This window comes from Dromaius novaehollandiae, chromosome 5 (assembly GCF_036370855.1).
Source record: "Dromaius novaehollandiae isolate bDroNov1 chromosome 5, bDroNov1.hap1, whole genome shotgun sequence".
NCBI lineage: Eukaryota > Metazoa > Chordata > Aves > Casuariiformes > Dromaiidae > Dromaius > Dromaius novaehollandiae.
This window is the reverse complement of record NC_088102.1, coordinates 76,920,444-76,946,673: the sequence shown is the minus strand read 5'-3', so window position 1 is coordinate 76,946,673 and position 26,230 is coordinate 76,920,444. Positions and strand designations below refer to the sequence as shown.

General features: G+C 60.9%; 3 protein-coding genes across 3 annotated transcripts; 2 read left to right on the top strand and 1 right to left on the bottom strand.

Annotated features, from left to right (window-relative positions):
- Positions 1-264: 264 nt before the first annotated feature.
- TMEM132A (transmembrane protein 132A) lies at positions 265-6,865 on the top strand. Its single transcript, XM_064513406.1, has 11 exons — positions 265-523; positions 1,622-1,836; positions 1,913-2,131; positions 2,213-2,523; positions 2,640-2,792; positions 3,007-3,199; positions 3,288-3,431; positions 3,506-3,711; positions 3,815-4,091; positions 4,629-4,820; positions 4,924-6,865. The coding sequence occupies exons 1-11, from the start codon at positions 451-453 to the stop codon at positions 6,085-6,087; spliced, it is 3,147 nt and encodes a 1,048-aa protein (XP_064369476.1). The 5' UTR covers positions 265-450; the 3' UTR covers positions 6,088-6,865.
- A 720-nt stretch (positions 6,866-7,585) lies between these two features.
- On the bottom strand, positions 7,586-11,922 carry SLC15A3 (solute carrier family 15 member 3). Its single transcript, XM_026109260.2, has 8 exons — positions 11,226-11,922; positions 10,439-10,728; positions 10,196-10,361; positions 9,494-9,589; positions 9,196-9,364; positions 8,954-9,112; positions 8,596-8,754; positions 7,586-8,354 (listed from the first exon to the last, which is right to left on the bottom strand). The coding sequence occupies exons 1-8, from the start codon at positions 11,778-11,780 to the stop codon at positions 8,197-8,199; spliced, it is 1,752 nt and encodes a 583-aa protein (XP_025965045.1). The 5' UTR covers positions 11,781-11,922; the 3' UTR covers positions 7,586-8,196.
- Positions 11,923-13,288: 1,366 nt separating this feature from the next.
- On the top strand, positions 13,289-25,472 carry CD6 (CD6 molecule). The gene is made up of 13 exons (XM_026109263.2): positions 13,289-13,487; positions 21,216-21,284; positions 21,577-21,930; positions 22,031-22,339; positions 22,562-22,861; positions 23,154-23,222; positions 23,452-23,589; positions 23,753-23,881; positions 24,123-24,230; positions 24,348-24,422; positions 24,579-24,770; positions 25,029-25,124; positions 25,260-25,472. Exons 1-13 carry the CDS (start codon positions 13,433-13,435, stop codon positions 25,355-25,357), a joined length of 1,992 nt encoding a protein of 663 aa, XP_025965048.1. The 5' UTR covers positions 13,289-13,432; the 3' UTR covers positions 25,358-25,472.
- Positions 25,473-26,230: the final 758 nt, after the last annotated feature.

The window sequence follows — 26,230 nt, the reverse complement described above, 5'->3', positions numbered from 1 at the left end:
TGAGGCTGGAGGAGAGGAGGGAGGTTAGCCGTGCCAGGATCCATCCCCTGCCCTGTCCCTGTCGCCCTCCAGCCGTCCCCGCTGCGGGTGCCTGGCTGGTGCTGGTCCGGCTGGCTGCTTGCCCCTGTCCGACTACCCTCCCAGTCTGGCCCAGTGCCCCCCTACAGTGCCTCCCAGGGCCACCAGGATCAGGGGGGAGGGCAAAGGGTGGACACCGGCCTGGATGCAAGCCCCATCCTTGGTGACGGGTGTCTCCAACGTGCTCGGCGCTGCCCGCCCCGGGGAGGGGTGCTCGGCGCTGCGCACCGCGAGCGGCCGCGGGTGTCTAGGACCCGGCGGGGGAGGCGGTGCCGGTGCCGGTCCCGCCCCGGCCCCATTGTCTGCGCGGAGGCGGAGGGCCCGGAGCGGCGGCGCCGCTCGCACGGACGCGCCGCGGAGCCCGCCGCGGCCATGGCCCCGCCGCCGGCACGGGCGCCCCGGGCCCGCCTGGCGCTGCTGGCCGCCGCTCTCCTCGCCGCCACAGGTGAGTGCGGTCCGGCACCGGCACCGGCTCCGCCCTCACCACCGGGAGCCCCGCGCTCCGCGGGACCCGGGGATCCGGGGGCGGCCGGGCCCCCCGAGGCCACGGGGACGCCGCGATCGCGGAGGATCCGCGCCCGTGCGCCGGGGAGCCCCCGCGGTCTGGGGGATCTGCCCTCCCTCCTGTGCTCACGGGATCCCCTCCAGTCCAGAGCAGATCTGCTCTCCCTCCCCGCATGCACATGAGATCCCCTGCGATCCGAAGAGGATCTGTGCTCTCCCTTCAGTGTGCACGGGAGTCTCTGTGACTGTATGAGATCTTTCTGGTGGGCACAGGAGACCCCATGGTCTGCATAGGATCTGGCCCTGTGTGCAGGGGGACTTCTGCAATCTGTGTAGGATCTGTTTGCCCCATGCACATGGGAACCTGTGATCCAGCTTGGATCTGCTCCCCCCATGCACATGGGATCCCCAGTGATCTGGCTTGGCCCTCCTTCCCTCTGTGTGCACACGGGATCCCCTGTAATCTGGCAGAGAGCTGCCCCCTGCTGCGCACAGGGAACTCGTGACTCGGACCAGGTCTGCCCCTGTACGCATGGGAAGCCCTTTGCCTGCAGTCCAGGTGGGATCTGCCCTGTGCACGCGGAAATGCCCAGGATCTGGATGGGATCTGTCCAGTGCACTCCGGAATCGCTGGGATCTGGATGCCCTGTGCCCGGATCTGACCCTGTGGGACCCAGTACCCCCCATCCCTCTCCTTCTGCTGGGCACTGCAACGATGGTCCCCCAAATCTGGGTGCAAGCAGATGCCTTCCCTCACCCATCCCGGTGGGCTGCAGCCCACAGTCCTGCCTTGCGCCCCGGTCCTGACCCGGCCCCGGAAAGCAGCAGCGAGAGCAGGTGCTGCGTTTTACATGTGCACAGGGCTGCCCAGTGGCTTGGGAGGCAAAACCAGAGCACGTGGGAAAAGAAAGTAGCGTCTCAGTGCCCTCCTGTTGCCCCACGTCATTGCGGGGGAATGTGGCTCTGGGGGGAGGTGAGCAGGGTGGGTAGGTGGGCAAGGAGACCCTGCCAGAATGAGCTGGGTGTTCTGTCCCTGCAGTGAGCAGCGATGTGGACCCCCCCGACCCGGTGTACCTGCCGGCAGACCTGGAGGTGCTCGACGTGCCTGAGTACTACCGGCTGCAGCGGGCGGACCGAGACCTGCCAGCCAACACGTCGCTGCGGGCCCGCTCGGAGACCTACCTGCTGCTGCGGCACGGTGCTGCGGCACAGCCCCTCGTCCGAGCCACCTATGCGCCCTTCAGCGCCCGCCAGGTAACCCCGGCCCTGGCCCGGCCCCTGAGGGTTCAGGGCAAGCTGGGACCCCCAGACAGACCCCATGTCCTTGCAGGTGATGCCGTCGGAGAGCCCCCGTGGGCAGGACATCTTGGCGGGCTGGTCCATCCGTGCTGTGCCGGTTGAGAGTGCGGCGTCACCCGCCCAGCCCTTCGCTCGCGTCCTCTTCCACCTGCAGGGCCCTGACTGGCTGCCAGGGGTGCGGGAGCTGCCCTGCGTCGCCCTCCAGGCACAGCACCGGGGCCGGGCCACCCACGGGACCTGCCGCCTGCAGGTGTGTGCTGGGACTGGGACCTGCTGCCCGGGGCTGGGCACCGCCGCTGCCGGCGATGCTGAGCCCCGCCACCCCTTGCAGGCACCGCTGGGCGTCTGCGTGGTGGAGCTGGAGATCCCCCCGGCCTGGTTCTCTGAGGCCCCCGAGCCGGCAGAGCTCTACTACGGCATCGTGGGGCCAGGCGAGTGTGGCCGGGCCAGGGGGCGGCCAGAGGGGCTGCGGCACGCCGGGCGACTGGAGCTGCGGGGAGCCGAGCCGGCACGGCGGCAGGAGGTGCGGCTGGACGACAAGGTGCTGCTCCGCGTGCCCGAGGCCACCCTGCGCCCGGGGCAGCTCTTCACCGCCACCCTCGTCCTGCGGCGCAACTTCACTGCTGACCAGCTCACGCTCCGGTGAGTCCCGGGGCTGGTGGGGGACGGATGGAGGCATGGACGGACGTGGGCACCAGATGTCACCCCCCCTTCCCACCACCCCGGGGTGACGCGGTGCCCGCTGGCTGCGCTCGCAGGGTGAAGGCGAAGAAGGGGCTGCAGGTGGTGGCGGCCCGGCCGGCAGCCCCCGCCACCTGGGCTGCCCAGCTGGAGCGGGCCCGGGGCGCCAAGCACTCCACCGCTGTGGTGACCTGCCACCGCCGCGGCGCCGGGGGACGCTCGCCAGACAGGTGGGGCACCATGCTGCCAGGGGTCTGGAGGGGGGGCACCAAATCACCCAGGTTTCAGCCAGTCAGAGTAGAGGGAGGCACAGTCATGCCCCCCCAAGTTACGCAGGCGAGGTGCCATTGGCCGGGAAGCAGGGCAGTGGCAGTTATCCCCCTTGCTGCCAGCCAATGGGGGGGGGCAGGGTGCTCCCCAACCCACCCACGTGCGGTGTCGCAGGGTGGCCGAGGGGGCCGAGCTGCTACACCTGGACCTGGCGGTGGAGAACGGCACTGGGGGGCTGGCGGCGGCGCGGCCTGTCACCTGGCAGGTGGAGTACCCTGGCCAGGATCCCGAGGCCCAGAAGGACAAGATGGTTTGGGAGATCCAGGTCTCAGAGCGGGACATCCGCGCCCTGGTGCCGCTGGCACAGGTGAGTGCCCCCGGCACCACCGCGGCCCGTGCCGCCAGTCCCCCGCGTGACTGCAGCCAGCCTCACTCAGCATCTCCCTGCCCCACAGGAGCTGGAGATCGTCAACACGGCCCCGCTGAGCGGCGTGCCCCGGGCCGTGCCGGTGAAGCTGATGGCTGTGGAGGCTGGGGGCGGCGTGGCTGAGGTCACCGAGCAGCTGGGCTGCGAGTCAGCTGACAAGCAGGTGCTGCAGGTGAGCGGGGCGCCCCCGCGGCCCCCGCCCCGGGCCCGCGGCTGCCCCTGCCCCTGTGCCTGTTGCCCCGGCAGGTGTCCGACGCCTGCGATGCCGTGTTCGTGGCGGGCAAGGAGACCCGGGGTGCCCGTGGGGCCCGTGTGGACTTCTGGTTCCGGCGCTTCCACGCCTCGCTGCGCTTCACCGTCTGGGCGCCACTGCTGCCCCTCCGCGTCGACCTGCGTGACACCACGCTGGAGCAAGTGCGGGGCTGGCGCCTGCCTGGTGCCTCCGCCGACGGGTGAGTGGGCCACGGGGGCAGAGGAGGGTGCTGGGCTGGTGCGAGGTGCGTGCCAAGTCTGGGGCTGAGGCCTGCGGCGCTCGTGACGCGTGCATCCCCGCAGTGCCCCCACCGAGGTGGAGGAGCCCGGGGAGGAGGCTGAGCGGCGTGCCCGGGGCTGCCGGCCCCAGTACCAGCGCACGGCAGTGCGGTTCCTGGCGCACTTCGTGGCCCACCCGCTCGATGGTGGGCGCCACCTCGCCTACCTGCCCAGTGCCGAATGGCTCCTTGACGTCTCCCACCTGGTGGCTGCCCGGGCCCGGGTTGTGGACCCCCGCGTGGCCTCGCTGGAGGCGGGGGCTGTGGTGGTCGGCCGGGAGCCTGGGGTGACCTCCGTGGAGGTAGGGATGTGGGCCTGGGCATTGGGGAGGGGGAGATGGGGGGCGGGAGGAGGTGTGGGGGATACCGGGGTGGGAAGGAAGCTGGGGCTGGGGAGAGGGAGATGGGGGTCAGGGGGAGGTGTGGGGGATACCGGGGTGGGAAGGAAGCTGGGGCTGGGGAGAGGGAGGTGGGGGGCAGGAGGAGGTGTGGGGGATACCGGGGTGGGAAGGAAGCTGGGGCTGGGGAGAGGGAGGTGGGGGGCAGGAGGAGGTGTGGGGGATACCAGGGTGGGAGGGAAGCTGGGGGCAGGCGGGGCTGGCGGGGCTGGGGAGAGGGAGATGGGGGGCAGGAGGAGGTGTGGGGTATACCGGGGTGGGAGGGAAGCTGGGGCTGGGGAGAGGGAGGTGGAGGGCAGGAGGAGGTGTGGGGGATACTGGGTTGGGAGGGAAGCTGGGGCTGGCAGGGCTGGGGGGAGGGAGAACGGTCTGGGAGAGGCGCGAGGAGGAGCGGCAGGAGGTGGGACACGTTCCTCAGCCCAGTGTCCCCCGTGTGCCCAGGTCCGCTCGCCGGTGTCGGACTCCATTCTGGGTGAGCAGACGCTGGTGGTGTCAGAGGATAAGGTGACGGTGACAGAGCTGCAGGCCCAGGTGGTGTCGGGGCTGTCGCTGACGGTGACGGTCGATCCGGGGCGCCCCGACATCGTCGTGGCCGTCTGCCAAGGGATGGCCGTGCCGCGCTCCCTCAAACAGGTGAGGGGGGCAGGACAGGCAGCACTGAGCATCCCCTACAGGGGGGATGGTCCTGTGGTGTCCCCTTGCTTCCTGGTGCCAGCCCGCCTTGTGTCCCTGGCAGGAGGTGACGCTCTCGGTCTGGCTGGCCTTCTCTGACCGCACGCTGGCCCCGCTGGAGCTGTATGGCTGGCAGGAGGCGGTGCTGGCTGTGGCCTCTCCGGACCCGGCCGTGGCTTCGGTGCGCCTGCCCGGGGCCACCCTCTCACGCCCGCTGCTGGTGGCTGAGGGGACGGGGCGTGGGGCACTGCTGCAGCTCAGCCTGCATGGCCCAGATGCCTGCCGCAAGGGCCGGCACCGGGCGGCACCCCTGGCCACTGGCACCGCCTGGCTCGAGGCGGGCCACGGCTGGCGCCCGCCCACCCCCAGCAGCCCCAAACACCGTGGCGGCCGCCCCCGGCCCAGCTCACCCTTCCTGCGGGCTGAGGGGGCCATGTCCGGGGAGGCGGTGACGGCTGCAGCAAGTGAGCCGCAGAGGAAGGTCCCTGCCGGTGTAGGACCAGCCTCCACCAAGCTCCAGGGGCTGGGGTCTTCCTCGGAGGAGGAGGAGGAGGAGGATGGCTATGGTCACAACCGCACTGGCGGGGAGGAAGAGGAAGAGGAGGAGATGGTGAAGGCCCCCGAACGGGTGACTGACCTGGAGATTGGCATGTATGTCCTGCTTGGCGTCTTCTGCCTGGCCATCTTCATCTTCCTCATCAACTGTGTCTTCTTCGTCTTGCGGTACCAGCACAAGGAGCCACCGGATGCTGGTGCAGCCCCCTCTGCCCCACAGCCCCACAACTGGGTTTGGCTGGGTACCGACCAGGAGGAGCTGAGCCGGCAGCTGGACCGCCGGCAGCCGGAGCCCAGCGTCCAGCCAGTGCCAGGGCTCCAGGCCGGTGCTGAGGGTGGGCGGTGCTGCTGTGGGGTGTCCCCGGGTGCTGTGCCGGTGCCTGGCCCTGCTGCCAAGGAGCCCGCTGGCAGTCCGCTCCTGGGTGCCCCGGTGCCTGGTGCTGCCCTGCCCCGCAAGGAGGGGGGCGCGCCAGGGGGCAGCCGGAGGAAGCGCGTGGAGTTTGTCACCTTCGTGCCTCCGCGGGCGCCCGAGGAGCCCTCCCCGCCTGCCCCCAACGTCCAGTCCATCCTGGTGGCCAGTGAGGACGACATCCGCTGGGTATGCGAGGACATGGGGCTCCGGGACCCCGAGGAGCTCAGGAGCTACATGGAGAGGATCCGGGGCAGCTCCTGACCTGGGGGGGCTGTCCCCAGCCCTCCTGGCTGGTACCAGGCCAGGCAAACCAGTAAGGGACCAACCTCCTCCTCCCCACACCTCCCTGGGGAGACGTGTTCCTGCCCCACTTCCCCTGCTTGCGGCAGGCCGTGCTGTGCTGGGGGACCCATACCTGTCCCCTCCTTGGCCACTGTGGTGGCTGGAACCCTGCACCACCACGGTCACTGGAGAGACCAGGCCCGGATGCCTGCGGCTTTATGGGAAAGACATTGCCATTAGGGACCAGCTCGCACAGCCATTGCCTCCCAGCTCGGAGTGTCTGCGCTCCTCGTGGTCCTCACCAGCTCCCCAGGCCCACCTCGCTGGGAGGTTCACCACTGCCACCATGCACGTAGGCATCCTGCTGGTTACCTTGGCATTGGAGGATGTTTTCGTCACTGGAAGCTGCCCCTGGGGGGGGGGGGGGGGGATTGTGCGGAGGAAGCCTGAGTCCCCTTATTGCTTTGGGTCTCATTGCAACATTGTGTTCATAGTGATGATGAGTCCTGTGGTCTGATCCCGGGGACTGGCCTGTGTTCACCCACCCCATCCCCAGCCCTGTCCCCTCGCAGTGAGGAGGGGGGCTGGGGAGGTGCGAGCTCATCCCCACCTTCACCCTGGCCATGCATCTGTTTTGTATGATCGGCATTTTATACCTGTAGCATTGTGGGAAGGGGCTGCCATGAGGGGGTCTGTTATTTATGGAAGATTTTTAATTCTGACATTGTTACAAAAATAAAATATTTAAAAAAGCTGACCTCTCTCCTCCCTGTGGTACGACATGTCTGTTCCTGCTGGGGAGGAAAGGGGACCAGAGAGCTGGGTGTCTGCATGGCCACCTCCCACCACAGCCCCATCTCGCCATGGCTGGCATGGGATGTGGGGGGGTAGAAACATGATTCCTCCACCTGAAAGGCCCTTTCCGTCATGGAGAAGCTGCCCAAGAGAAGCCCCAGCTGTGCTGGAGAAGCAGAGCTGCGGCAGGGAAGTTTATCAGGGAACTGCAGGAGTGCTTGGAGGAGCCCATCATGGGCCTGTGGTGGAGGAAGGAGCAGGCACGTGGCTCTCTAGGGGCTTGAACCAACAGCAGAAGATGCAAGTTCTGGGATGGGCTATTTGCATTGGGCTTAGCATGGGAGGGAGAGAAAGGCAGAGCCAGTCACGGGAAGGGCTTTGGGCACCATTCCTGGCTCTGGCAGAGCTGGGGTGACCTTGGCGTGATGGCCCCATTGGCACATGAACAACGCTGGCCACGCTGCTCTGCTCGGCGAGGAAATGAGTGCCCTGGGAGGCTGTGGCCATGTGGGGAAGGGAGTCGCTCCCCTCTCCATCACACCATGCAGCATGCACTCCCACCTTCCTTGTCTCATTCAGACCTAACGCACACAGTACCAGGAACTCCCCTGTCTTGCCCAGTGCTGGATCCTCACCATGAGCAGGCCCCTCCAAGTGGAGCAACAGGCCCACAAACAACTCGGACACCCCTCTGCCCTCCTCCATCCCCCCAAAGACTGGCAAACCATTTCCTCCACCACGCAGTCACACAATAGGTTTACTGGTGAAATCCAGCAGGTTTAGGGAGACATGTCCATGCCAGTCCCTTTATTCACAAATGCACTGTGGATTTCTACTCCTCCTGGGCCCCCTCCAAGCTGTTCCAGTGGTCCTGAGGTGCCCCCAGATTTCCACAGATATCCCTAACAGGATCATGCCAGGAGAGTACAAGGGAAAGCTTCGCCCCATAGCCCTCTCCATCATCCTGTTCCTTGCAGGCTTTCCATGGGCTGGACTGGCTCAGGGCTGCATCACCAATCAGGGCTGCAGTAAACCTTCCCTCCTGCCTTCTCACACGTCTGGTTCCCTCTCACAGCAGGCCTTGAGCCATTCCTGCTGCTCCCCAGAAACCCATGGAGAGGAGGGTCCTGGGGCTGCCGGGGGTGGGGTGGGGGTGGGGGTGAGCAGGGATCTTTATCACAGCGCTGGCTGTCCCAGGGACCTGTCCCACCTGCCCTGGTGGGACTGGGGCCAGCATCCTGTCTCTGAATCAATGTGGGAATGGGGACAAGGCCTGGGTCACCTCTCATGGTGTCAGTCCTCCTCCTGCTCCACGCAGAGGCGGCAACTGCCAGGATGCCGTGGCTGTTTTTCATAGTGCACAGAGATCCAAGCAAAGAGGAGGCAGGTGACCGACTGGATGCCCGCCAGCAGGAAGAAGTAATAGTCCATGTGGCAGTTGTTAATATTCCCTGCAAGCAGGAGGGGCAGTCAGAGGCCAGGGGAGCCCTATGGACACCCCCTTGCTGCGCTGCACCCCTTTCCCACTCTGCTGGCCACAAAGGTAGCCTAAGTGCACGGGGAAAATGGCCTGGCAGGGGTATGCAGAATGTGAGACCCAACTCAGGATCTCCATCCCGGTGCCACTGTCCCGCTGGCTCACGGGGCCATGTCACCTCCCGCCAGCTGGCAGGGCTCCCAGCCTGTGCTCACCATAGTCCTCCGGGCAGTGCATCCACCCATGGGAAGGCAGTGAGAGGAGGGTCAAAAGCCCAGAGCCCAGGAGTGAGCCCACCCCGGAGATGAAGAAGAAGAGACCCATGATGGCTCCTTTCATGGACTTGGGGGCCTCGGAGTAGGCGAACTCAAGGCCTGTGAAGAAAACAGACAGAGCACGTGATACTAAGGGCAGGGCAAGGCCTTGAACCCTTCAATGAGGTCTGCCATCTGCCCACCAAGCAACGACCTTCCCATGGCTGAAGTCTGCAAAGTGCAAGTCGCTGCTTGGCAGGGTGCACACAGCCGGGTGCCCTGGGGCCGTGTGGGGCAAGGAGGGGAGGGCACCACTTACCTGGGATGCTGGCAAACAGCTCACTGATGCCGATGAGCAGGTATTGGGGGATCTGCCACCAGATGGGCAGCGAGGCGGCCACGTAACTGTCCTTGCCAATGCGCTGTGACACAGTCTGGTTATGATGCACATACTGCAGCCGCTCCCTCTCCAGGACACCTGGGGGACACTGGTGGTGAGGACAGATGGAGCGCCTGCCTGTTGCAGGCTGACATCCCAGTGTACCCAGGCTGGGGCCTTACCCGCTGCGAGGATGGAAGCGAGGCCAAAGAACATGCCCAGGGACATTCGCTTGAGTGCTGATGGCAGCAGCTTCCGCCTCACCAAGAATGGGTCAATGACACGGTCTTTCAGTGGCACCAAAGCCAGCAAGACCACCACGTTGGCCAGGAGGAGCCAGGCATCTGGGAACTGCAGGCAGAGACAGGTCGAGACCCAGCAGTTGTTCTCAGGAAGGAGCTCAGCATCCCTGGGGATGCCCCTGACTCCTGACCTGGCCCTCACTCAGTACGTCTGTAAGCTCCCAGCCCTATCTCTCACCATGTAGTTGTGCGTGGTGCTGGCATGGGTCTGGCCGTGCTGGAAGATGCTGGGGATGTGGAGGTGCAGGCCCTGCAGGTAATAGGTTGACTGCATCTAAAAGACACGGTGAGGGTGGCTCTGTTGGCTCAGTGGTAAGGGGAGGAAAGCCAGCTCCTGAACAGACTCACCACCCTGTCTGCCCCCAATCTTTCCTCCAGCCAGTGTGAAGCATGTTCCTTGCTGGGTTAAACTGCCCCAAGACTGCTTGAAAAAAACAGGAACTCTAAAAGCTTCCAGCAGAGCCAAATGTACAGCTCTGGGCATTAGGCCACATGTGGCATGGCCTCCCAGCCCAAACTCATGTCTTGGAACCACCCACATACCCTGCACCACATTCCTCCTGCCTCACGATACCCCAGAGTACCCAGATCCTCCACTCCCTTCAGAGATGTTCCTACAGGCTGTTTCCCTTTGAGTGACTGTTGAATACCACCTATCCACCAAGGTCCTGGCAGATGGTTGCCTGCAAAGCAGTCCCACCATTAAACCTATTCCTGGGCCCATCAGTTCTCATAGCTACCACCTCACTTGTCTGGGGGAACTCAGTGTCTCCGGCTGGCCCCTCTGGAGAGATCAGCCGGGGCCAGGATTTTGTTCCCATTTTGCCCCTTGCCTAGCCTACCCAACTGCCTGGCATAGAGGCCACCCATCACACCTCACCTGGAAGTAGACCATCCAGTAAGGAATGAAAGTCAGCATCACAGGCAGGATCTTTGCCATCACCTGGAAGTTGGCAAGGTCCTCCTCATGAGATGGAGGCCCAGGCTGCGGTCTGCTGTTGGTGAAAGACTCCCTGGCCCCAGCCTGTGACCAGCGAGTACTCAGCCTAGGTGGGGAGGACATCATGAGAAGGGCCAGGCATGGGATGGCTCAGCTCCCGGCAGACCCCCAGCTCTGTCTCACCTGGCCCTGTTGCCCCCCAGCCAGGTACAGCCACAGCTCTGCAAGGCCAGTTTGATCATGACAGAGACTTGGCTGCCCATGGGGGGCTTGGTAACAAAGGCGGGGGTGGCCAGGAGGAAGATGAGGAGGGCCAAGGCCAGGCAGGCAACAGGGATGAGGTAGCCAACCAGAAAGCTGATGTTCTGCTGGATGAAGGCCACCACCAGGAGGGCAAAGACAGCCCCGATGTTGATACTCCAATAGAACCAGTTGAAGAAGCGCCGCGTGGTGTCCTCGCCCCGGTCAGTCACCTGCCAGAGCGAGAGAGGGCAGTGTGGAGGAATGTGCCCCATAACCAGCTTAGTGCCAGCAGTGCCTGGGCAAAGCCAAACCTCAGCCCTGAATGCAGGGTTTCCATCTCATCCCCTGTCTTACCAACCTCCCACATCTCTGCTGTGCTCCAACCCTTCTCCATAGCCCCCTCTCACCATCTCCTGCCTCTCTTCACCCCTCACCTTCCAGCTTCCTACTCCTTCCAATGCCCCACTTTCCCCAGCAAGGCTCCGCCAAGGGCCTTGAAGGATTTGCAGGTGATGTACGGGGATGAAACCATCCTGGGAACCAGCACATCTGCTCCTCCCTACAGCCTTTCTTCCTGGGTTGTGAGGAGACTGATCCTTTGGCTTTGCAGTGGAGGAACAGAAACTGGCAGGTCCACTGCACATCAGCAAATGGCAAGTTCCCAGGGCTGGAGGAGCTTTTCGCAGAGGGCCGGACGGAGGAGGACACGGCAGAAAGGCCCACTTACCTGGTCAGCGCCGAAGGGGGTAAGGTTGGCCCTGGTGGAGCTGATGCCCAGAGCCAAGAGCAGGAGGCCGGAGTAGACCACAGGGGCACAGTACTGGTACTGGGGCTGCCCTGGGCACGTCCCAGTGTGGTCCACGGAGCAATTTTGGATGGAATAGGAGGGCATCTGCCCACACAGGGAGAGGCGCCCATCGAGCGAGGCCATGGTGGGCAGCAGGCAAGCTGCCAAGAGGTACAGCAAGAAGCTCAGGACCACGGTGCCGTAGCGGCCCAGGTAGACATCTGCCAGCCAGCCGCCAACAGGTGAGAGCAGATAGGAAGCCCCTAGGAAGAGCAGGGAGGCGCGGGACGCCTGGGTCCCGCCCCAGTTGAAGGTGCTGCTGTTGAGGTAGAGTACCAGGTTGGCAGTGATGCTGAAGAAAGCCGCCCGCTCCAGGCTCTCCACCACCAGCACGGCTGCGCATGCCGCCCAGCGCCCCTTGAGTGGCGACCCATCCCGGGCCCTGCCCACTGCCAGCAAGGGTCTCCGCTCCCCATGGCACCCTGCCGGGGCCATGCCCTCTCTCAGCTCGTGGTTGCAGCAGCCCTCCCTGGCAGTTGGGGCCAGCTGCGCGTCCCTTTGCCGCTGCGTCCCGGTGGGACGGCTGCGTCTCCCTCTCGTGCCTCTGCCAGCAGCCCCTTCCTCGCCCAGCTTTCCCCTCCAGGCCTGTGCTCCAGGCTCTCTCCCCTGTGGGGCGGGTTTTCTCTGGCCTCTTCCCTCCCTGTGCTCCGTCCCCTCCCCTCCCTGGCTCCCGCTTCCCCATTTTGCTCGTGAATAGAGACATCATATGATGACCCGTGGCTCAGAAGCGAAACTCCCCGGCCCCGTGAGCCGGTGCAGCTTCTCCTTTCGTGGCCTTGGTTTCCCGCCTGCTCTCCGCCCCGGGCTGGAGTGCTGCTCCCGGCTCCCTGCCGCTCCTCCAGGGGACGTGGACCCCTTGGTCCAGGGCACCACCGGGGAGTCTGCGCCCCAGGCTGCCGTGCTGCGCTGGGGGCATCGTGCGTCTGCCTGAGGACGCTCCCCCAGCGTGCATGCTCACCTCTCTGGTGACTTCTGCCAGGCTTGGCTGCGAGCATGAAGATTTTAAGTTTCAAAAAGCAAAACGGGTGGCTGAGGAGAGGAGGGAGTGAGGGTGGGAGATGCACCCTGTTACAGCCCTCCACACCCCAAAACGCAGACCCTGGGTTGCCATGGCAACTGACAGGCCTTCCCCCCCCCCCCCCCCACTGTGGCCTGCACCAGCCTGCAGCCTGCACCAGGCTGCTGTCACCATGGCAACAGCCCCCCCCCCGGCACCCCAGGCTGCGCCATGGCCTAGGGGGTACCCCTGCAGGGCCCCACTGTGTGCCATGGCAGAGAGGGGCACCCCAGCCTCCAGAGGGCAGCAGGGCTGCACCAGCAGGCACCCCCTGTGCAGGTGCTCCCCGGCGCAGGGTGGCTGCCCCAAAGATGGCGGGGGAAGGAGGAGGCCAAGCGGGGTGCCTTGCTCCCTGGAGGCTCCCTGCCCTGGCTCCCGGGGCAGCTGCTGCACTGCCCTGAGGCCCTCCATGCCAGTGCCTGCTGCCTCCACTGCCCTGTGAAGGTCCCACAGCTCAGGTAGGGCCCTGAGCCTCAGGGGGAGCTCCAGGTGGGCCCCAGTGTGGGGCACGGCAGGACACCAGGAAATGCAAATCCTGGCCCCAGCAAGGCTTGCATCCCCCTGGGGGTGAGTACCGCCAGGTGTGGGAGCACAAGATCCTCATGGCTTCCCAAGACAGTGCTGTGACTCGCTGAGATGCAGCAGACGCATGGCGTGGTCCCTGAGCAAAGCCCACCTTGATCCAACCCCCTTCCCTGTTCGGGGGTGCCATTTCCCCCTGATAACTGGCTCAGTTGTTTGCTGCACTTTGCAGGATGGGTCCACCCCAGCAACTGCTCCGTTCTGCTCACTTTTCTCACCTCCCTCCACCCCCAAGATGCTGAGCTGGCTTCCTGGAGACCTCAACCACAAGACAGAAAAGGAGAGAGAGGCAGCAAGAGAGAGAGAGTGAGAGAGAGAGAGAGAGCGGGCGCGGGGCTGCACCCAAACCATGCTTCCAAGCAACTGAGAAAGGCAGTGGGAGGGCAGGACTGTCTGACTCTGCGGCTCCCAAGCCCATGATGGGATCCCTTGGCAGCCTGTGAGAAGAATGGAGGTGCTCTACATGCTCCTGGCAACTCTCTCCTTGGCAGCACCCGGACAAGGTATGCCACCTTCATCACTCTCTCCCCCTCCTTTCCTTCCCTCGCATCTCTTCATGAGGGCACCCCCAGGCGCAAACGCTCATACGGTTAGATTCAAGCTAAGGTAATGGCTCTTCTGTGTTTGGAGATGGGCACCTTCCACCTCACCCCACCCTGGGCCAGTCCTCCCTTGGAGGTAGGTGCTTGCAACTGTCTTGAAGTTGTTTGTGCAAGCAGAGTGGATGTTATCAGGGTTGATTCAGATTCAGTGCTGAGCGAGGATGCTATGCAGACAGCTCTGGAAACCAGCCTCATTTCCACCCTGAGATGCTAGGCACTGCATGGGGCCGGGGTGACTCCCACTCTTCCTTCATATGCCTTCTTACTGCTTGGTTGGAATGAGCAAAAGGGGCTCCCTGTTTGGCTGCTGTTGAGTTTGGGAACTATAAAAGGACTCTCAGGATAAGTGTCTTTCCTAAGGTGGGCGATGGAGGCTTTTGCCATGCTCTCAGTCTCCCCCATCTCAAGCATACCTCCAAACAGCCATCGTGAGATAAGGGCACAAGGGACAAATCTGAAGGACCCTGAGATGAACTGTCCTATCTACCAACTCTCACACCCTCCCCGCCTTGTGGGGGACAGACCAGGGCCTCTACTCCATACAGGCAGACCTTTCAACCATTGCTTGCTGTGAATCTATCTCCCTTCCCGCCTGAGGGGATGACCAGGACAAGATGCCCCAAAACACCACCCAAGAAGGCAGTTGGTCCCCAAAAGGAAGTTCCCTTGCTCTCCTTCACAGCCCTGCCTCAGACCTGGAGGCAGAGCTGGGAGGTAAAAGGGGTCCCCAGCAGGACGCAGGATGGGGGTGGTAGGGCTAACTGCAGAGCCGTGTCGCAGGGGATCAACATGGGAAGACGGGTGACAGCACAGCACAGATGGCCAGAGACCTGCTCTAAGAAGAGGGCATACAGCTGCCAGTTTGCTCCCCAAGAAATCTTTCAAGGAAGATTTCCCCCATGAGTGCCCCCTCCTCCTTGGCTCCTGTGGTAGACTTGGGCAGAGCAACAGAGCCTTCCTGTAGACAGCCATGCAAGGCCAAAGCAATAGGAATTTGCCCCTGAATCGATGGGCTTGGGGAAGCTCTCCCTGCTTTTCTCCCATACTGAGGTCCTCACAGACAGCCTCTGAATCAAGGGGAGGCCACGATGAACAGCCAAGCCCTTCTGCTGATGCAAAGTTGAGGCAAAGCACTTTGCTAATGTCAGCCTTAGACAACCAAGTATTGTTATTCGCCCAGGACCAGCTTAACTTAAGCACCTACTACAGGTGTGGCCCCCACTGAATTTTAGGCACCTAACCTAAATCCTCTGTAAGTCCCTGCTGTGGGGGAAATGAAGGTCCTCAGCAGATGGGTCATGTCGCCTGCACTGGGCGTTGATCGGAAATTAGCCTCAAGAAGTGGATTATTGTTGTTATTAATAACCATGCTCACAGGCAGTCCCTGACATATCCCTACCCACTGGTCCCTCAGCATGTCAAGGAATCCCTTCCCAGCGCTCCTTTCTGCTGAGTGAACAGACAGGCCAATTTCCCCAGGACCCATGTTCCCGCCATGCTGTTCATTGCTGGCACTAGGCTTTTGGTGCCGTTGCTCCAGGTCCCATCATAGCTGATCATTTTGTCAGTCACCGCATCTGAGCAGAAAGTTTTCCTGGGACAGTGCCATCTCCTCCTCTCAGTTGTGCAGGGTTCAGGGTGTTTTCACACCCAAAATGGCTGACAGAAACAACAGCTAATTCTGTGGCTGCTGTTGTTGCTGATCAATTAATGAATTATCGTCATCTCCATTGTTCCCGCGTAATGGCGCCTCTTTGCTTCTTTGTTGTTGTTGTTCTGGTTTCCTCCTTGTTCATGCTGGCCTGGATGTGATTTGGGGCACAACAGTTTTATTTCTGTCGGCACCACTTTAATGGCTGGAGAGGAACAGGGGAACGGAGGAGGGCTGCCAAAGTGACCTTTGGGAGTGCTGTGTGCAGTCTCAGTCAGCCTTCTGAGGGGAACAAGGTTCTATGTCCTAGGAAATCCCCAGGACACCAGCCCTGGCTCTCCTCGCCCCCCCACCGTTGGCAGGGACTGCATGGAGAGAGACCAGCACTTCCTCCTTCCTCCCCATGCTGAAGACCAAACATTTTTCTGGGGCTGGGGCAAGTCACACAGCTGGGCTGGACCTGCCCATAAAGGCCATTCAGGGCTGTAAATCAACTGCCTTTTTCTTGCGCTAAAGCATCCCAGCTTAGGAACGGAAGAATGGCCATACAGGGTGAGAGTAAAGGTTCCTCCAGCCTAGTGTCTTCCCTCTGTCTGTGGCCAGTCCTGGAGGCTCTCACAAGCAGCAGGACCCCATGTTGTGGCTCTTTCCTGCTGCGCCTGTCCTGCTTCTGTGGTCACACTGCTTTGCAAGCCCATCACGCTTCCCAGGTGCCTTTCAGGGACTATTTTTTTGTCTCTGTCTCTTATCTTTTTTTTAATAAGAAGCCGGAGACCGTTCAGGCAAAAAAGCAGCAGCCAGGGAAAAAGCAGCAGCCAGAGGAATTGTTGCTAGAATCAAGCCTTGAGGCTTATTTCTGAAATCTCGTTGGATGCTACCCATACAATAAATTCTCCAATGAATTGGATGGCAAACAGTGGATATTGAGTGCTACCCAAACGACCAGCAAAGGCTTGTTTCTCAGAGTCTATAAGCAATCTTGGTTTTTATGAGATTTTGTTCCACAGAAAAAAGTACTGACCATATTTGTTTTTTGTGAAGCCTACTCTATCCCAGCACCTTGGGATGTCTGCCCCAGACAAAGGCATGCTGATGCAAACCCCACACAAGTCGGTTAAATAAATTGATGTATCATGTAGCAATTGATGGACAGAAGTGAAAGCAGGATTTATAAGTGCTACAGAGTGTAGCACAAGGCTGCTAACCCCACAGCCCATGATTCTTTTGGTTATTTTCTCTGTAGTGCATAGCATCTTCTGTTTCCATACAGTCCGTTTTAACTGGCTCTTATTTAAAGCAAGGAGAAAACAAATTTTGTCATTAAGATGCATGTGATGGCCTCAACAACAGCAATTTTGTTTTTGTAGTGGCAGTGCTTATTTTGATAGATCGCCTCCAGCATACTTAGAAACACAAGGGGCTAACTCAGCGTCAAAAAGTGTCGTGGTCCATTGTGCCTGTGGAGAGGATTTGGTGTGCTACAGGTGATGTGCGTGGTTGCTGGGATCTTGCACATCGACCTCAGGTAGTGGCTAGCAAGGGGTTTGGAAGTGGCAGGGCATCCTCTTCCCCCTGACCTGTGCATCCAGTGTTGGCACTGTGCTGTATGCTGCAGCTGGGAGCTTCTCACGGATCAGTAGCTCAAAGCTATTTGGCACGATCTGAGCAGAGAGCAGAAAGACAAGCGGTATATGAAATACAGGGCACTCGACACACAACATTTCTCTTCATTCAACCAATTTGCCGTGGAATTTTTTAAGTGACCTCCTCATGCATCTTGATGTGCCTCCCTGAGAGGCGGCCAAGCGCTAGCAGTTTCTGCCGTAGGCTGGGGTGCCATTGAGGCAAAGCAGAGGATTCACGTGGCCAAATGTGAAATGGCTGGTCCTGCCTGGCTGGTTGGTCTCAGCTCCCTTTGCAGCTGCACTAGTGAAAGGGGTGTCAGGACACGAACCAGCTCACTACAGCACGGGCACCTTGAGCAGCTCATGCTGGGGTCCTGGTGGAGCACTCAGCCACATCAGGTGAGATCATCCCAAGCTGAGGCCTTCAGCAGAGGAGGGAATGGTGCCAGGTCTGTCTCTGGTCCCAGGTCCACCTCTGGTCCCAGCTCTGCTCCAGCCACTTATTTTGAGTGCACTGGCCTGGCTGAGGCTGTAGGCAGAAGAGCTCTCCACACTCCTCATTGATGCTGTTTCCAGGGGCTGAGCAAGGAACCCTGCATCACACCCTTGCTATCAGGGGAATAAATAACAGCATAATTTCAACTGCAATCACAGCAAATACACCTAGCCTCATCCTTTGGCATGCATCCTCTGCCCAGGAGGAGCTGAATAGCAAATTCAGGCTGTGTATTTTTTCTGGTGACAAACATCAGAGCCCAGCGAGGAGCTCAGTGAGGCTGTCAGCTCCCTGCTAAAGCCCTTGCTGAAATGGGCTATTGATGTCAGTTAAATTAAAAGGAAGGGAGAGAGAAAGGACAGCAAGACAGGGAGGAGAGAATCAGAGAGACACGACTGAAATGATACCATGCCCTTGGGGTGCAACCCACCAGCGGGGAGAGATAAAAGTGTTCCATCTAAAACTAAACTGCCGTGACAGTGACATCTATTCAGATGTGGAATCAGCTCGCTGGGGCTGGGGGACAGGAGGGAGAGCCTCGCGCTAGGCCCCAGGTTGAGCAGAGCAGGGAAGAGTGCTGAGCCTCATCCTGGCAGCAGGGAGTCCATGTTTCGGGTACTAACAGCTCCTCCCCACAAAGGAGCCTTCAGCATGAAAGCCAGGCAGGTTAGGGAGATGGGAATGCCAAGTGCTTTCTGTTTGGGGCAGTGGAGAGGGTGCTGCTCAGCCCAGGAGCGCAGTGTGTGCTGGAAGGCAGGCTGGCAAGTGGAGACAGCCCAGGCTCATGATGCTACTTTGCTGCTGGACTTTCCCATCAGTGGGCAGTTTCCCAATGTTTCTATATTTAGAGCGAGATTCTTCTTCCCTCTGTCTTACAAATGGATCTTTCAAAACCTGTCTTTCTGCTCCAGGACTTGGCCCTCCAGGCATGTCTCCCCCATCCCGCCTTCAGAGACCTTTTTAGCCCCGGGGCCAGGAGGGCCAATGCGTGAACCCAGGGATTCAGGATTCAGTTTCAGGAGTGCAAAAGACTCGTGCCCTAGTGCGGCACAGCCTGGGAGATCACCTCAGAAGCTTGCCACAGTGCTTCCAGTTGTGCTCCCTGTGGGGCCACCATCTTGTGGTAGCCCAGGGCTTGCCATTTTGTCTGTCATCTCCCTGGCTCCGCATCACCTTCCGGCAGGGCTCGTGAGCTGTGACATGTACGCCTGCACCATGCCGCTGCCAGTGCTGGGTCTGCCTGTCCCCGCGCAGGAGCTGGGCCTGTCTGTGGTGCTCGGAGGGGGCACGGAGGATGGAGCCGGGGGGCACGGAGGATGGAGCCGGTGGCCACAGGGGCATGTTCCAGTGCATCAGGCCCTGGGGACCAGGTTCAGGGATGTGTCTTTTCCCGTGCTTTTCCTCAGAGCCAGGTCTCTGCCCTGGATGCAGCAGGAGTCATAGGAAAAGCCACTAATGGAGGATATCTCTGAGCAGCATGAGTTCCTGGGATGAATTTCTGCAGTGAAAGGAAATTGCATGAGTGTGAGCAACAGGTTAACCCCACTGTCAGTGGTGGATTTTCCCCTCTCCTAGGTCCCTGGAGCTGCTGTCCTACCCTATAGGTAAGTCGGCTCTGGTAAATGCTACCCTTTTCAGGCCAGCATCTACTAGAGCTGACCCCACAAGCTGACCCCATCTCCTGACAGACTTTCCTTCCTTCATCAGCCTCTTTCCAGGTCCTTGCCTTGTCCTGGAAAAGTGGTAGGGCTCCCTTTTGCAGGCACTTTGGGCTGTGTGGGTTCGTGCACGCAGGAGCCGAGCAGAGGCAGCAGAGCAGCACGAGAGACCCATCAGCCTGGCCGACCTCCACCCTCACGGCGGCTTGGCTTCTTGGGGTCGGCAGCACCCAAGGCTATTTCCACAAGCAGGAAGGGGAAGTGGCCTAGCTCAGGTGTGGCCCTGCAGTGGTCAGGGTTTTGCCATGCATCTCATGGTAGCTGGCGGGGCATCTTCCTTCACCACGAAGCACCTGACCCTTGAGTCATGTTATTTCATGAGCTCCTCATTGAAAAAGACAGCCAAATTTCTCAGCTCTCAGGAAAGCTTGAGAAGGGCCCTGAATTCATCTTTCTGAGCTGTAGACCAGAAATCAAATCAAAAGAACTATCTCCTAAACCCCACCTCTTCTAACCTGGTTTCACGATTTGGGGTGAGGCCTGACTCACTGTTTTTAATGTTTGGTTGGGCCAGGTTGTTGCTACAGTTGGTTTAAAATCTGTTTTTGAGTAAGTCAGGCTTGTCTGCAAGTGTGTGTGAGGCAAGTTTCCAGCCGTGCTGCAGCAACGCTGCTGAATGACGTGCCAGAGTAGGCAGGAAGCGAGATCCCGGCTCGGCTCCTGCCCGTGCCTCATGCCCTGTGTGTGAGTGACCATGGTGAGGTGCCAACATGGCTTGGATATTTGCATGCTGGCGTGCTAACAGATCTGTGTCCTCTGTCTTGTCACCTGTGAGCAAGAGAGCAAACCCAGCAGCCTGCACGGGAGCGCTGAGACAGCCGCTTGCTTTGCCTCCTGCAGTTGCAACAGCCATGCCGTCTGCTGCTTGCAGCATCTCCAAGCCTTACCGTGAGAAGTAGAGCAGAGCAGAAAAGGTGGTTTTGCTTTTCTGCCTCCAAAAAACTTCGGTGCTTTGCCCTGCCAAAACTATTCAGCAGTCCAAATGCATCCCTTTGGCTTTGTTTTCCAAGTTTTACAAATTCAGAGGTCTAGAAGAAAAATTGCAGAAAAAGGGAACAGAGAGGGGCAATGAGATCACTCAGACCCCAGGGAAAAGGAAGTGGTGGTGGAAATCTTCAAGACAGCCCTGCTGTTGCATGGTGGAAGGTTTTTATCATAACCAAAGCCGGGTAGCAGTGCTCTTTGGGGTAACACGGTGCAGCAGGGCTGAAGACAGAGCAAATAACTGCTGAGAGGGATTTTCAGCTGCGCGCTTTGGTTCCTGTCTATGCAATGTCACCTGTGGAGGCCTGGCTGCATGCACGGAGGAGGGCTTTGCTGCTGGGCTCCTCTCCACTCCCAAGTCTCTCCCTGTTGCTGGCCGGGTCCCAGGGCTGGCAGCCAGGCCTGGCAGACGCAGAAGCTGGGGTTCAGCGAGGATCCTCTCCCATCCTCCACAGGGCTAAGGCTGTGCAACAGTGAGTGAGAGGGAAAGAAAACTGCAGGCTCCTTGAGCAAATGGCTTAATTGATCCTCCCAAGCTAGTTTCTCAACAGGGGTGAACCAGCATAACTAGCATAGCTGGCCAGTGTATCCCAAGCTAAGGCTCGAGCTCTTCTCTTGGCAAGGACTTTGCACAGATGTGAGCTCTGGGTAAGCAAAGGGAGACAGCCTGTGCCAGCAAACAAGTCCTCAGACTGGCTCTTGGCCCTATGATGGGAGTGAGCTTGGCCCACATGTAGGGCCAAATTCCCATGTGGGACAAGCAGGTGCAATTTTGCGGGGCCAGCACTTACACCAGCTCTCAGGTTGGCTCCAGATATTCACTGACCTAGCTACTGCTTTTGCCTTCATCACTCCCGTTGCCAGCTCTCAACTTCACTCTAGACATGCATATGTCCATCAGTGCATCTGTCCATCCTGCAGCCATCACAGCACCATACCTTCCACCTCAGCTGCAGGTTGGAGGGGGATTCTCTCAGATCTAGCTCCTCTTGGGCATTAATACAGTGCCTCTGAAAGTTTTGGGGATTGCCCTGTGCCTCAGTGCACATCCTGGTGAGGGGAACGAGCAAGAGGGTGGGGACAGCAGCTCCTGGCAGGCACTCAACCCTGTAAAATCTCACTTCATGCCATAACTCTAATCCTTCCTTGTTCCAGCCCAAGTGAAGCCAACAGGGCCTTCTGCCAGCCTGGAGAGCATCGCTGGAAATGCCTCTGTGGAGCCAGGTGAGAGCGATAGGGGCAAGGAAAATCCCTGCTCAGTGCCTGCCTCCCCAGGGGGGAGCAGGTCAGTGCCCATGAGACAGAGCAGCCTGTGTTTCTGGGGCTCATCTCCTTGGAGGCCAGCCTGGGGGACATCCAAGCATGTGCAATCATGTTTTGGTGCAGAAGGAAGAACACATGTAGGTGGGAGGGCTTGCAGGTCCCCAGCCCTTGCAGATGGGTAGGCTGGGGGCATCACTACATAGCAGAGGGGAGAGCCTTCCTGCATCCTCCTGCTTGGCCGTGGTCCACGCAGGTGTCCTTGGCATGGCCGCTCTCCGCCTGGCAAATGGCAGCAGCCCCTGTCGGGGAACGGTGCAGGCACTGCACCACGGGCAGTGGACACCAGTGTGCCAGGAGTCTTGGAGCATCGCTGCGTCCCACGCTCTCTGCAAGCACCTACACTGTGGAGATGCAGAGGAGTCCGGTGTGGCAGATGCTCCTGCTGCAGTGCCAGCTCCCTTCAGCGATGGAGCCATCCCCTCCATACGTAATGTCTGTGTGGCTGTGATGGCCAACTGCAGTGGCTGGGAGAGGGGGCCCTGCCTGCTGAAGCTGGCCACCAGGCCCCGCTGCTGCAGAGCAGGGCTGGCTCAGGTCACCTGCACAGGTAAGAGCAATGCCCCAGAGGTGGGACTCTGCCCCATCCATCACTCAACCTCTCCTGCAAGTTGGTCCCAGGACTAGTGCAAGTTGGATGTCTCCACTAGGTCCCCACAGGTTGCAGCTGGCTGGTGGGAGGAGCCGCTGTGAGGGCCGGGTGGAGATGGAGCAGGCGGGCCAGTGGGGCACAGTGTGCGATGATGCCTGGGATCTTGCTGATGCCAATGTGGTGTGCCGGCAACTGCGGTGTGGCTGGGCCCTGCACGCACGGGACAATGCTTCCTTTGGCCGGGGCAGTGGGCTCATCCTCCGGGATGACGTGAGCTGCGAAGGGCACGAAGACCATCTGTGGGACTGCCCTGCCACCCAGAAGCACGACTGCAGCCACAAGGAGGATGCTGGTGTGGTGTGCTCAGGTTGGTCCCTTGCGCCCGGGCACTGTCTGTCCGCTGGAGCACCCTTCTCCCATATCTTTGTATCCCGCAGGGACAATGCCCTGCCCAGGAGAGACTTAGCAGGATTTGGTCTCTTCTGAGAAGGGGTAAATCCCCCTGGCAGGAAGTCCTTGGTGTTTATCCATGTGGGATGCAGGCAGGCATGTTCCTGCTGGTCTCCGAACTCTGCCTTCTCCCCCGCAGAGCACCAGCAATGGCAGCTCTCTGGGGGCCGGGATGGCTGTGCAGGCCGGGTCGAGGTCTTCTTCAGAGGCACATGGAGCACAGTGTGCGACAGCACATGGTATGAGATGGAGGCCAGTGTGCTGTGCCACATGCTGGGCTGCGGGCCACCCATCGAGCGGCCCTCCTTCAACCACACGCTGCCCGGCAAGATGCTCTACGAGTGCACGAGCCCGCAGCCGTCACTGGCCCACTGCAAGTGGACCTACAACAAGGCAGCTCCCTGCCACCAGTCCCGGGCAGCTGGTGTGATCTGCAATGGTATGTGACAGCCCTCTGCAGTCGAGGAGGAGCCCCAGGGAGGGGAATGGGGCTGGAGCGGGAATCACATCCAGCTTAGCCCCATCTCTGGCTCTGCCTGGTAGGCGACACTGTTCCTGAGGACCAGCCACCTCCCTGCTCCAAGGCAGCCCTGGCTGGCCACGGGGCTGAGCACCAGCCTGGAGGCTGAGCACATGCTTGTAGCTGTGGATCCCCCATACAAATAAATTGCAACCCTGCCTTTTCTGCCCCAGCTAATTCCTGCCTCCTCTCCTCTCCATGGCCCTTCCAGGCTCCCAGGGCTTGCAGACACCGGCCCCGATGGAAACACCAAAACCGAGCAGCGTGACACACCTGAGCAGTGAGTACGCGGGGCAGAGGCAGCCCTGTCCCTGTTTCCCCAGCTGCAGAGCCTCAGTCATGGCCAGAGTCTGGGGGGCCTGTGGCGATCTCCGCCTGGGGAGACACGTGTGGCAGCACCAGCTGCCACGTTGCTGCTGAGCCTGGGCGAGGGCAGGGAGGGGAAGGGGGGTTCCAGGTGTCACGAGGTGTATCTGTTCTCTGTCTCACCACCCGCACCCCTGTCCCAGCTGGGGACTCCCTGAGTGAGACAGCCCAGATCCCTCTGTACACACCGCTCTTCGTCCTGTGCCTGGTTTTGGGAGTGCTGCTTCTGCTTACCACACTGGTTTTCATCATCACCCTGCTGAGGATGAGGAAGATGAGTGGTAAGGAGCCCTCTGGGGGTGTGCGCAGAGGGGTCTGCCCACATAGGAGGCGATGCTGTGGGCCCAGTCAGGGTCTCCCTGGGCTCCCCTCAGCTGTGGGAGCTGGGCTGACTGGAACCCAAGGCCAGCTGAGAAGGGATTCCCCCACACCCCGTCCTTGCAGCCCACACTGTGTCCTCTTCCTCGCTATCTGGGCCAGTCCTGGTGACCCACAATGCTCAGGGCCCTGACGTGCCCTCCGGGGTCTCCAACGACTACAGAGAGATGCCTCCCAGCCTCCAAAAAGGACAAGGTAGGTCCAGCAGGTTGCCCCCATGCCTCCCTCTCCCCAGGAGGCACCATGACAGAGCCCAGCCCCTGGCCTGTCCCTTGCCCTCCCTGCCAGCACATAACAGCCCCGCCATGAGCTGCAGGGCTCCTCTTGGATGAGCATCCTCAGCCAGTGCTGGTGGGGAGCTGGCCTCAGGCTCAAGGGCCATAGGGCAGGACATCCCAGATGGTGATGGCCTGGCTGGTGGGGTCTCGCCCTGCAGACTTGCCAGTCGAGCCCCTTCTGGCAGCCAAGGACTCTGATTCCGACTCTGACTACGAACACTACGACTTCAGCAGCAAGCCGCCTGTGGCCCTCTCCACCTTCTACAGTGCGCATCCCCCTCAGCACCCGGGGCTGCCAGCCCCACAGCGTGGTGATGCCCCCATCCAGCCCCTCTTTGGCCCCTGTGCCAGGGCTGATGCGCCCTTTCTCCTCTCTTGCCCAGACTCCCTGCGACGCCAGCCAGGGGAGCAGTCGCTCTCACTGATGCCGAGCCGGGCCGAGCCGTTCCCTGCAGAGGGTATGAAGGGCCCTGGGGTTGTCCTGGGGAGGGAGGGCCTGCTTGGTGAGGCCACTCCTCTGCCCTGCAGCATCATCTGTCTGCCCATCCTGCACAGCGGGCACAGCTCTGGGCAAGCAGTGGCCCAGAGGCTGATGCCATCCCTGTGCCATACAGAGACAGCTGTGCTGCCTCCGCAGCCCTGCAACAGGGCAAGCAGCTCCTCCAGCTCGTCCGCCTCCATGGAGCTCTACTGCAACAACAACGTGGAGCCCCCGTACCCCAGGGCCTGCCTGCAGCCCCTGGCTGACAGCACCCGCCTGCATGCAGCACCCTCTGCACACGGCAGCACTGAATACCCCCGCGCAGGTGAACAGGCGCTGACCCATGCTGACACACAGGCAGTGGGGCTGTGAGGCCCGAGGGATGGAGATGGGGATAGGGACAGCCACAGGAAGGGGAAAAGGCATGGTGAGACCCCAGGTGATAGTGAGACCCCAGGGGATGGGTGCAGGGATGGAAGAGGCCAGTGAAAGACACTGATTTCCTCAGCTTCCCCAGGAACACCCCACATGCCTGTCCCTGTGCCAATGCTCTCCCACCCCTGGGTACCCGTGTCTCCTGCAGAACCTAATCCTGCTGACAGCTCCAGCACCTCATCGGGGGAGTGGTACGAGAATGTGCAGGGTGCAGAGCCAGCCAGGGACCCATCCACATGCCCTGGTGAGGACGCTGTGCTGGCAGAGGAGACAGGAGCCGGGCTGCAGGGCACCTCTGCCCCTGCAGCATCTAGCACGGAGGCTCCCCCTGCAACCCTGACTCCCTGCCCTTCCCTACCTGACTGGCTCTTCATTGCAGGCTGGCCAGGTCCTTCCTGCCCCTCAGGGGGACATGCACAGGACCCTGACACCTCTGAGGGCAGCGACTATGATGACATCCAGACCTTGGCCTACTGAGGCTGCAGCTGGCCATCTCTTGGCTGCCTGTTGCCCTCCACCTGCCCAGCTCCAGGAAAGGGGTCTTGGCAGCTCCAGCACCACAGGACTAGCACCCAAAGAAGAAAGCCCTAGTCCAGGCCAACTCCTGGACAGACAGACACAGCCACCAACCTGCCGCTGGAAGAATCAGCACATCCCCCAGAAATCGGTCCTTTGCAGCCCAGACCTGACCTGCTTGCAAATGCCTACAGTACTGTGGAGCAGTTGGGCGGTGGGTGGGGGTGCACTGTGGTGGGGGGGCTGAGCCAGCTCCATGGACGGCAAAGGAGGGCACAGCCTCCTGGGTGGGACCACTTGGCATCTTGTTGTGGCCATCTCCTTCAGGCATCTTCTCCAGACACCTCCTCCAGGCTGGGGGGGAGGCAGTGTGGACACCAGGCCCAACGGCATGCTTGAATAGGACAGGGATGCTTGGAGCGGGCAAGCTGGGGGGCTGTGCCAGGTTTCATGCTACAATTAAAAGCTTTTCCCAGTGGATAGCTGAAGTAGGTCACCGTGTCCTGTGGCCATGGGTGGCTGGGGTGGTTGGTAACTGTCCCCACAGGAAGGTTGGTTCTCCAGGCACCTTTCTCTAGTCCTGTGCCCTGTTGTTCAGGGACCCAGAGAGCAGCATTACCAATGCGCCAGTCAGAGCTAGCCCTGAGCCAGGACTGAGCACTGCAAGCCCCAGCAGGGAGTCCAGCTGCAGGCACATGCCAGGCACCTGGCACCTTCTTCTCCTTGAGCAGCACCTTCTCCAAGAGCTCTTGGAGGCAGGTGGTGAGGTCAGAGCTGCAGGTTGGGAGCAGGGTGCTTTCTCCCTGCCATGCACTGCTGCACGGCTGCTGGAGG

Excerpts from the sequence above, each read along its gene's own strand:
- TMEM132A (XM_064513406.1), top strand. The coding sequence starts at position 451 with ATGGCCCCGCCGCCGGCACGGGCGCCCCGGGCCCGCCTGGCGCTGCTG. Across the intron at positions 3,712-3,814 it reads CCTGGTGCCTCCGCCGACGG|TGCCCCCACCGAGGTGGAGG; the intron begins GTGAGTGGGCCA and ends GCATCCCCGCAG. Across the intron at positions 4,821-4,923 it reads TGCCGCGCTCCCTCAAACAG|GAGGTGACGCTCTCGGTCTG; the intron begins GTGAGGGGGGCA and ends TGTCCCTGGCAG.
- SLC15A3 (XM_026109260.2), bottom strand. The coding sequence starts at position 11,780 with ATGGCCCCGGCAGGGTGCCATGGGGAGCGGAGACCCTTGCTGGCAGTG. Across the intron at positions 9,590-10,195 it reads ACTGGATGGTCTACTTCCAG|ATGCAGTCAACCTATTACCT; the intron begins GTGAGGTGTGAT and ends CGTGTCTTTTAG. Across the intron at positions 8,755-8,953 it reads GCTGTTTGCCAGCATCCCAG|GCCTTGAGTTCGCCTACTCC; the intron begins GTAAGTGGTGCC and ends TTTTCTTCACAG.
- CD6 (XM_026109263.2), top strand. The coding sequence starts at position 13,433 with ATGGAGGTGCTCTACATGCTCCTGGCAACTCTCTCCTTGGCAGCACCC. Across the intron at positions 13,488-21,215 it reads CTTGGCAGCACCCGGACAAG|CCCAAGTGAAGCCAACAGGG; the intron begins GTATGCCACCTT and ends TCCTTGTTCCAG. Across the intron at positions 21,285-21,576 it reads AAATGCCTCTGTGGAGCCAG|GTGTCCTTGGCATGGCCGCT; the intron begins GTGAGAGCGATA and ends TGGTCCACGCAG.